At 39.0% G+C, this 10,713-nt stretch overlaps 1 protein-coding gene across 1 annotated transcript in view; it reads left to right on the top strand.

Moving 5' to 3' along the window:
• Adgrg4 (adhesion G protein-coupled receptor G4) overlaps positions 1–10,713 on the top strand; it is an 86,260-nt gene that overhangs the window by 29,155 nt on the left and 46,392 nt on the right. The window contains exons 3-8 of the mRNA XM_027433398.2: positions 480–574; positions 2,557–2,621; positions 3,912–3,951; positions 5,108–5,160; positions 6,616–6,779; positions 8,428–8,560. Coding sequence (XP_027289199.1) covers positions 480–574; positions 2,557–2,621; positions 3,912–3,951; positions 5,108–5,160; positions 6,616–6,779; positions 8,428–8,560 — 550 coding nt within the window. The remainder of the gene's footprint in view (positions 1–479; positions 575–2,556; positions 2,622–3,911; positions 3,952–5,107; positions 5,161–6,615; positions 6,780–8,427; positions 8,561–10,713) is intronic.

Here is a 10,713-nt window from a genome sequence, read left to right as displayed (position 1 = left end):
GAGGCCTCCCATGGGGGATCATCAAAGTCTGTCACATCATTTGGGGCAGGACATAGGCCTTCCCCCTGTATCTAGGCTGAGAGAGTATCCCTCCATAGGGAATGATCTCCAAAAAGCCCAGAACAAATGATCTTAAGACATAGCATTTAATGTGGCTGTTGAATGAGCTAGAAATCAGTTGGCCAATGAAAGTAGACAATTGAGGAGATTTGAGGCAAGTCTGTGTGGAAACTGAGTAGAAACCCAGAGAAATGGCCACATAAACAAACCAAAGATGGGATGGTAGCACCTTTCATGTTTTGCTCTTGATTATGTAGCCCCAAACGCCAATTCTTGATGTTAAACTATGCAAAATTTAGTAATGAAAATAAATCATTGTTTTCTTTGCTTTACAATGGAAAGCACTTCTGATCAAATTTTCAGAAGTCAGATTCCTTGATGTAAATAACTTAGATTAATCTGTTTATTTTTCATTACAGTTTCCTTCTACAACACCAAGATGAGCTTCTCTGTCTTTGATGAAGAGCCAAGAGTCCTTATTACCACTGCTATACATGAATTTTCAAAAGATTGGGTAAAATGTTTAAATATTTATGGTACTTATTGGATACATGTGGCCTAGACTGGGTAGATTGAAAGTAGACTCCATATTCTATTGAGAGTCCATTTCACAGATAATCAGTTTAGATTGTTTTTGCTGCACATGTATTTACTCCGTGGGCAACACTCTGAAGATGCATGCAATCTCTTTCATGGTAGCAGTGTTGAAAGCTTCTATGAGATGTTATTATTTTCATTTGTTGAGGTCTGTACATTTTCCTCCACAGACACAAATTTTGAGTCATTGCCAAATTTTCCTAGTTGGGGGAAATAGAACAGTGATGACAAAGTCTATGGCGTAGTGTTTATGTAACTTTATTTTCTGTACTTTATTTTTTTCATCTGCAACACAGTGAATATTTTACTTGTCCTTAAATTTTTTGATAATAAAACTAATGCATGCTATACAATTGAATTTCACATGAAAACACCCTAAACAGACAATGCCTGTCCTCTACTGCTCTGCTTAGTAAGTTAAGGAATAGTCTATGAGATTTTTCTGTACAGTTATGGGTGTATGTTCTTTCAGAAAAAAGAATTAATATCATACTAATTGTGCTACCCTTTAAATTGCTCCCTTGCTAGTTACCTGTGGATTTTTTCAACTCTGGGGAGCAAAACCAAATCCTTGTGCAGACTAGGCAAATATCTTACCAATAACACCAATAACAATTTACTTTGTATATCTGAGCATATTTGTGATAGTGGATATAGCTCTGCCTCATACAGTTTAGCAGAGTTATAAGATTATTTTTTAAATTATTTTTTATTAGTTCAAATTATAAACAAGCCTGCTTCACATGTCAATCCTTGTTCCCTCTCCCTCTCCTCCTCCCCTACCCCCCACCAACCCTCACTCCATCCTCCCTCTGCTCCCCAGGGAGGGTAAGGCCCTCCATAGGGGATCCCCAAAGTCTGTCATATCATCCTGGGAAGGGCCTAGGCCCTCCCCCATGTGTTCCAACTGAGAGAGCATTCCTCCATGTGGGATAGGCTCCCAAAGTCCTTTCTTACTCCAGGGATAAATACTGAGCTACTACCATAGGCCCCATAGAGTGCTGAGGCCTGAGGCATAAGTTTTACTATATGTCTGTAAGAGACTTTTATTTCATTTTCAATCTAGATGTATATTGGTAGTAGGCATTTAAGTTGTTTATATATTTTTCTCTATTGTAAACAGTTCCAAAAACAATGTTCTTCCAATTATTTCAGAGATCTTTGAATATTTTTATTGGATTAATTTTTAAGTTTTTAATCACTGGATCAAAAGTCACGAACATTTAACATTTTAAAAGTTAACATAAAATGATCTTTAGATAAGCAACCATGCCAGCGTGCACCTTAGGCCCAGCAGTGAATGATTATATTGGTTTTTCTGTTCTCCATTAACACTTATGTTCAAGTGTGTATGACCCAATTCTAAGTGCTTCAAGATAGTAAGTGTTTCAGAGGGTTCAGGCTGACTTACAAACACACACCAACTGCATGGCTTTAAAGCAGCCGTTTTTAATCTCCCAGTTCTCAGCGGAAATCAGGGTAGGGTAGGAAAGCCTTAGAGGGCCATGCTAAGACTTCTCAGTGTGGCCTTCTTGATGTGCCTTCAAATGGTGTTTCTTCTGTGTACCTACACCTCTGCTTTCTCTTTGTCCTCTTATAAGGATACCAGTTCTTATTGGATTTGGGTTCCACATTTAACTTTAATAACCCCCAATGGCTTTATAGACAAATATGATCAGATTGCAGATTAGGGCTTCCATATCTGAAGTTAGGTTGGAGGACCCCTTAGCTCCTAATAGTGTGTAAAAATGTTAACTGAAAAACTGGAATAGGTTTGGAAACATTGAGGTCACTGAAATGACAACCGCAGTTCACATTGTCCCAAGTGACTTCCTTGAGTTAAAACAGAAGAATGGCCACACAAGCACTGACCATCTCTTTTCTTTTTTTCTTTTACAGTTGAATTCTAGGTTTCAAAACAGTGAATTTTCTCTTGCTAACTTGGCTATTCAAATAAAAAACAGGTTTGTAAATGGTGTCTTTTGTGAGTTGAAGGGAAATTGAGGGACCACCTGGGTCTGTGAGTTTCCTCTTGCTGATATCTAGGAATGAAGAACACATTGGTCTCACTGTAAGTTGTAAAACCAATGGAAGAACAAAAGAAAACAATACAGAGGGGAAAATAGTGAAACCAGAGACTCATTTGCAGCACCCAACTCTCAGTGTAACAAACCCAATTTCAGGAGAGTGAAAAAGCATCACACAAGAACGGCTTCAGCCCATTTAGAAACCTTCTGATCCTAGGACTCAGATACCTCTCTCTACGTGCCCCCTCAGAACACTGCTATGTGTGGCTGCCCCTTCGTGTGACCGCCTACTTTCTATATATTGGCTCTGTCTTCACTTAAAATGTTCACTAGTTCACAAATGCTGTTCACAGGGGCTCCGCCCTCATTACCTCTCAAAGAGCTCAATATCTAATATTATCTCATTAGGCTTCAACATAAGAATTTTGATTAGATACAAAAATTCAACACCCACAAAAGATGGACAGCAAATAGGAGATATGTGGAGTTTCCAACATTGTTTTAAAAGTCACATGTTGTTTTTACTCAATGTAAAAGTAATTTTGCCATTGTAAAATCTATGTAGAAATAATATGTAGAAATCTATGATATGGATATTGAAAATCTATAAAACCTACATTTTCCAACCCTTGAAAAACACCTCTGGGCATCAAATATCATGTATTCATCTAGTTTTTAAATGTATTTAGTAAGAGAGTTCTTTATATACTGTTTAAGAACTTTTTTCTAGTTTCATAAGAAATCATGCACATCTTCTATGTCATAATATAAAAGCTAGCTTATTCTCTTTTATTTTCTTCCTTTTTCTTTTTTTAAATTGAATGTTTTTGAGATAGGGTCTCACTGTGTATCTCTGGCTGTCCTGGAACTTGCTATGTACACTCAGGCTGGTCTCAAACTCATAGAGATCCACCTACTTTTGCTCAGGGGTAGTGGAATTAAAGGCATGTACTGCCACTCTCAGCTTAGCTTATTCATTTTAATAATTGCATACATATTTGAGTATTTCCCACCATTGTACATGTATTTTTAATGCACTGTTGCTGAGTAAAAGTCTCACAACCACTTTAGTATGCAAATAACGATCAAGCTCACTTCAAGGGTCCCCTTGGAGCTCCAGCACTGTTGGAATTCTGCTGCCTCAAATCTGTCATTAACCTTATCTTGTAATGCATGCATTTGTGCTACATTTCATTCTTCTATAATTTTGTGATGTTTTTTATACAGAAAGACTTCTGAAGAAGAGATGGCTATGTACAGACATATTGTAAGTAATTTTCAAAGTGAACCTACTCGTGACCCATTCTGAAAATGATTAGCCATAAGTAAATACCTCTTCTTCCTAGGAGTATATTATCAGGCAAGTTCAGTGGTGAAAGTTGAGGGTCAAATTATTCCCTTCAGGACTGGCACAAGGAGCTATCAAAGAAAGCAACCCTCTGTTTCTTCTGAATTGACAGACAGTTCTTGAGGAAAATTTTGTGGGCAGAGTGTGTGGAAGGCCTCAGGGATCACAAATGGTAGGATAATTTCTTCATTGTGGACAACTCACAGAAAAGCCTTACTCTTCCAAGATGCAACTGTTGGTACCTTTGCAATCCACATAACAAATCCAAATTCCCCCTCTACTATGTACTTGTAGTTAGAGTGCAGCAAACAAGCTCCCATCTTCTTTGACCCAAATTCCAGTATTCACTTTAGCTCCTCAAACCTGTGCAGTGGTACACTCTAAAATGGTTAGAAACCACACAGCTTTCAAGGCATGTAAGTATGAGATAAATATTTTGACTATATGAAATACAGTAAACTCAATAGTTCATTCTAAGTCATCTGCCATCATTTAAAATACTTGCTATAAACAACTGTCAGAATTTAAAAAATGCAACCCGCAATATAACTGACATAACTAACACAATTTAACTGAAATGTCTGTAAATACTGTGTGTAAACGCTCTCATGTGATAATCTGCCAAAGCGCCTAGTTCCTTCTCACTCTGACTGTGGGACCTGGGGCAAATGGCTCAACTTCTCTGTGCCTCCATTGCCTTATTTGTTAGATGAACAGAACTAACTAGTATCTATTAAGTGTTCACTCACCTTAGGATGATGAAATGTTCTGTTTATCATTACCAGCATGTCAGTGTCCAGAAGGCTTCGAGGGTGATGCTGAGTAGACCATTAACATCCCCGAGAGCCAGCTGTTTCATCTAGAAAGTGGAGTGACAGTCCTAGTATTATCCACTCTTCAGGCTTGGATTGAAGACTAAACACATTAGTGTGCTTAAGGGATATTTGAAGAAGGTGGTGGTTGTGTGAATGTAAAGAATAATTATGGTTTTCTTGTTAATGATAAGCCCTCTATTTAAAATGGATGTTTGTTCAAAGATTTCAGTGACTGTCTTTTTTTATTTTTTTTGCATCGGTTGGAACAGAAAAAGGGGCAAGGAATGGCTACAATTTTTCATGTACCATACAGGTAGGAGATAAGTTTGCTCATAGCTGGTACATTTAGTTCTGATTTGCCTTCCTTTTAATTCTGTATGTGCAATGTGCAGCCTTTGGGTCAGAGTTGTCAGAAGGAGATCAAAGTACCTGGTGGCTATTTCACAGCTGCTCTAATTAGGCTTTTTGCATTCACAGGCTAAGCTGTTTCCGTTGGTCACAGCATAGCCTTAGCAGCCTGTTTACTGCCCGTTTGTAGAGAAGAGGAAATGGGGTCCAAAGTAGTTGTAATTTGGGGATGCGGAAATAAGATGTTTGTCATGGTCAATAAGGTCAAGGAAATGCTGAGAAACCCCAGATAGTGTTCACACTCATGGGCCAGATCCTCTTGGAACAATGGCTACTGCTTGTCTGTTTGATACACACTATGAAGGACAGAGTGCTGATAAGTGCTGAACTGAGAGGCAGCTGCAAGCAAGGAGGAGAGGTTCAAACAGAAGAGTCCTCTTTATAGTGGAAATGTGAACTCAGAGAAGAGATGGGCTCCAATCAGAAGTGGTAGGATGACTGTAGTTTAATTCATCACCTATAGGTCAGGAAAAGGATAAAAATTCTTTTCTTATTTGCCATGTGGAGGAACTTGACATAAAGGCCAGGGCCTCTAACTTCCAACAATTGTTAGCAAGCTCTGTGAATATGTTCATCAAAAGCTATATGCAAAAATGGAAACGGAAAAAAAAGATGTAGGCAAGTTTGTGAGTCTGAAATATTCTTCCTAGTAGAATACTAGAGTAAACTAGAATATTCAAAGAACTTATTGTAGAGAATGAGGTTAAGGACTGCTCTATTTAGTGGTTAAAAATGCTTGATAAATTTCACAGGAAATGTTATCTCCCTAAGTCTCAGTTCTCTCATCTGTAGGATGGGAATCATGACATCACTATCTCATAAGGTTTTTTGAGGATTAAATGAATCAAAACCTGTGGAATGAGAAATCCACAAATGTTAGCTATCATTATCATCATTATTAGTCTTTTGTAGAACTAAGCCTTCGGCAGAACACTTCTGTATACACTAATTGGACATGTGCCTATTTGCCTTATTGTAGTAATGATGGATGAATTGAAGGACCAGAACGATAAAAGGTTTTCTCTGAAATAATAACTCCTGAGTTATTCTTCCCTATTAATTATTACAAACTCCTAGAGAAATCTCCTGGCTAGGCAATTTCAACATAATACAAATGTTGTAGACCATTGTTTTGAAAATAGGTTTTGAGTTGTCCTTTTTGGATGGATGCAAGAAAATTTATTAGAATATTTCCCTGTACTATCTTCAATCATTTCTCAACACCTATCATTTAGTAGATATACAATATTCAATATTTATGACCTACCAATGAGGGCAGCTCTATAGAATGTTAACAGCACTGGCCAAATTGCACTCTGTTGACCTGCCAGCAATGTTTCTTTTTTTGCCTTGTTTGTAGTTGTGCCTGTTGGGTAATTTTAAAAGTCAACTCCTCTTTGGAATCAGTAGAACTGATTAGCAGGATCCGAACGAAGATACATGGGAATCTCACACACGTGAACTTCACACAAGATCAATTGACTCTACTGGTAAAGTCTGACCATGTTGTAGTGGAAAAGCTAGGTAATTCTTTTGGCAGGGTATTTACGTATGAATTCACTTTTCTTGTTGTAAAACTCAAAGTAAGGACACTTAAGTTCAAAGAGAAGAAAAGGCTTATTTATTTATTTATTTATTTATTTATTTATTTATTTATTTATAGACCAGGTCTCCCTCTTCAGCCCAGGGTGGTTAGGAACCTGTTATATAACCCAAGTAAGTCTTTAACTCATTGAAACCGTCCTATCTTAGTCTCTGTCTCCTAAGTGCTGGATGCTGGGCTTATAGGTATGAGTCACTATGCCCAGCCGAGAAGTCATCTTTGCACATAAACTTATGCACACATGTCCTGATGACTCTTCTACCTTTAAGAGCTTAGAAATGAATAAGAGACTTTTCAAGGGACCATTGGTCAGCTGTTAATATCAGCAGTGGGTGGTCTATGACTAGTATGAGAGGATTGCCTTTCTGGTACGAAAACCTGGAGACATGCAGGGCTTCATCATTACACACAATACATGCCCTATAGAAAATTGCTGATTTGTTGACTGATTCAGCCAACCTATCCATCTTAGGAAATGATCTGGGAACTGTCCCAGATTTCCTTCATGGACGTTTTCTTTTCTAATTAGGAAAGCTTCGGTGGTAAAAGAGAAAGACTACCAGGCCACTTCACCTCCTCTTTCCCATAGCTGCCAGATTTGGACATTTCCCCCAGTAGATTACTGCAAAAACTTTGAGTTAACTCATATGCATTAGAACAGACTGTCCTTGGCAGCAAGCTAATTAAATAGCAGAGGATTGTGGCTATACAAGGTTAGAGTGGGATGAAGGCAGAGAAGAGTGGAGACCACAGTCAGAGCTCACCATGTAAATGACACTAATCAGTGGGTACTGGAAGTGGTGTTCTTGCTTGCTCATAGAGAAGACTGGACAGATCTGCTGGGTCACTGTTTACATTTAAGGGAAAATGTCTAGAGTCAAGAACATGGATACAGTAGATACTCTGTAAGGACTTTCACATAGACTTAGCCTAGACCACATCTCTCTTAACATGACAAAGTCTAGTAGCAAAAGTGTGGCTCGGCAGCCTTCGATTGGGGAGTTAGTCTAATCCTTCAGCACAGTCAGCTATGGCCCTGGGTGTGTTGGTCATGGTAGGCATACTGATTTTACTGAAACCAAATCCACCTGAGACCATTAAGAAGGAATGACTACCATGGGGAAGAGATGTCTGCCTACAGTCTCCTTTGTTTACACAGCAAAAATGATAAGGGCAGTGCATGCTTCAGAAGAAAGACAATCAGCAGAAAGAGGCTCCAGATGTGTTATGTTAGTACCACCTTTGTGGCTTGATTTTTCCCCCAATGTGTATCTAGCACTTTAAAAATCAATTTCCAAATTTCATTATATACATGTATGAAATTGTCAAAGAATTCTTAAAAATGGGTGGTTCTGATGAAAAGGACTAAACTTGAGGTTTCACTGAAACAAAGACTGCATTTAGAACTGGTTTGCATGAAGCTTAGTTTAAATGTCCTGGTTGAAATGGTTCCCTTTTGTATATGCTGATGGTTGTGTGCAGGGTAATAATGATGGGTCATAATGGGTGTTCATGATACTTTTAAGTGCCTTTTGCCCTTGAAAATGTTGCATACATTTTTCTATGTAGAACCAGGAAAATGCGAAGCAGATGAAACACCCTCAAAATACAAAGGGACATATAAGTGGCCATTAACTGACCCTACTGAAACAGCCCAAGTAAGGTGCATTAAAAATGAGAATAGGAACGCCTCAAGAATCTGGTATGTATCTGTGAAGTTCCAAATGCTATTTTGTGTGCAGCAAGGTCTGCTCCATTTAGGGGGTGTTTCCATATCATTCTTTTAGTCCCTCTCCTTCACCCTGACTGCCAATCCCTTCTCTCTCTCTCTCTCTCTCTCTCTCTCTCTCTCTCTCTCTCTCTCTCTCTCTCTCTCCTCTCTCTCCCTCTCTTCTTTCTTTCTTTCTTTCTTTCTTTCTTTCTTTCTTTCTTTCTTTCTTTCTTTCTTTCTTTCTTTCTTTAGAGTTAAACATGCAAGTATAATATAATATATATCTCAAGAGGACGAAAGAGAAAACTCACCCACAACCCCACCACCTCAACATAGCTGTTTTTAGGTTGGCATGTTTTTGTTTTGCCTCCCCCTAACCTTCAATCTGGTCCTTTTTTATGCCTTTAAGTTTTCTGTAGTGGTAACCATGGTTTACATACCAATAATGCAATTTATCCTTTTATTCAATAGTTTATAAAACATTTCCATGCTTTGCATTCATCTTTTTAATGGTCAATTTGAAGCCAGCCTCAGCTGCTATCTCGTTGATGGGCCATCATAATTTACTCCATCACTCTTCTATTGTTCAGTTTATCATTTTGCCCTTTTGAAATCATCAGCCTTCTTTTCTTACTCTCTGCTGTTAATAGTGGATGCCAAATAATTTAAATGGGCAAGAACAGAGGGGCTGCAGGTCTCAACAGAAGCTTAAGAGCACTGGTGGAAGGAAAGCCACATCTCTGTATCATACTCACCCCTGCTTCCTTCTAACGAGTCAACAAAGCAAGCAACTTTGGCAGCTACAGCCAGAGCTCATACAGAGCCTCTCCTTTGCAGCCCACTCCTTGGTACAAGCCCTTTACTATCTCTTGCCTACTATTGGAGTTGTCTCCATGCTTTCTCACAGTCCACTACTCCCCGACAGCATTTCACTATGCTACTAGCATGATTTTCTGAGGTCTGGCTGCTACCATGGCAGACTTTTGTTAAAGAATGAAGTCCAAACCTCTAGCATAGTCATAAGGACGGCAGGCTGCCTTTCTTGTCACTGCTTGGCTCTATCCCTTCACCATGTACTATAGCCAAAGAGATAATTTGTTATTGTAGACACGCCTGCCACTTCTTTGTGTCTCTTTCTCTGGCTGATGGCATCGGGAGGTATATATCCTTTCTGTGCCAGGCTCAGCTCATTTTAAATGCTGAAAGCTCTCCTTAACAAGCTTTGTACCTGTAGTCACACAACTCCAAGAGCCAAGGCAGGAGAATCATTATGAGTTTGAGATCAGCCAGCACTCTTTAGGAAGTTCCAGAACAGTCTGTTTACAGAGTAAGATCCTGTTTTAAAACAAAAACAAACCACAACAAACAACCTCACCCAACAAAACCCCACCTAAATCAAAATTCACCATCACTACAACAAACACAGACAAAGGAAGAAAGAACAAATGAAGGAAAGAGAAAGAAAGTCAATAATTTTTTCTTGTGTGGTGTTTTCATAGATTCAACTCTTTCTCATGTTTTATACAAGTCAAAGTGTAGGATCACTCAGTTCCAAGCTCCTAGTGAGATTTAAGACCTGTTTGTCTGTGTCTCCTGCTGCCATTCCCAGAGTCTGCGGTGTTCAGTGAGTGCATTGGCTGACTTGAACTGGCCTGAAGTATATGAGACATAGGTGAGGCTTGATTGTGAAGGACAGTGAGCTACAGACTCTGGTCCTTAGTCACTTGGAGACATGTATTACGTGCATACAAGACTGTATTCCAACGGGAACTTCTCTTTAAGAGGCAAGAGAGGAAAGTGATGGGAAGAAGTCATACCTAGACGGGCAAGGTCTCTTCACCAATTCTTGGTGAGCTGACTCTTGCTCTGCCCCATTCCTAGCTATTTGGCTTCCATCTGTGTTATTTAAATCCAAAAGCTGCCAATGGATGCAGGAAGGCATGCCATAGGTAAGGAGAAGTAACCCCCAATTTTCTTTTTTTATCAATTGATTAGTTAATGGTAAGTGTTACTCATTTTGAGACAAGGTCTTACCCTGTATCCCAGTCTGGTCTGGAACTCATGGTGACCCTGATGCCTCATTATAGACATGAGCCACTGTATACAGCTAGTACCATTTCTTTTAAGGCTATCTTTATCTATTC

The sequence above is a fragment of the Cricetulus griseus genome, chromosome X, assembly GCF_003668045.3.
Source record: "Cricetulus griseus strain 17A/GY chromosome X, alternate assembly CriGri-PICRH-1.0, whole genome shotgun sequence".
Taxonomy (NCBI): Eukaryota; Metazoa; Chordata; class Mammalia; order Rodentia; family Cricetidae; genus Cricetulus; species Cricetulus griseus.
The sequence above is the reverse complement of the archived record's forward strand: the minus strand, read 5'-3'. Positions and strand labels throughout refer to the sequence as shown.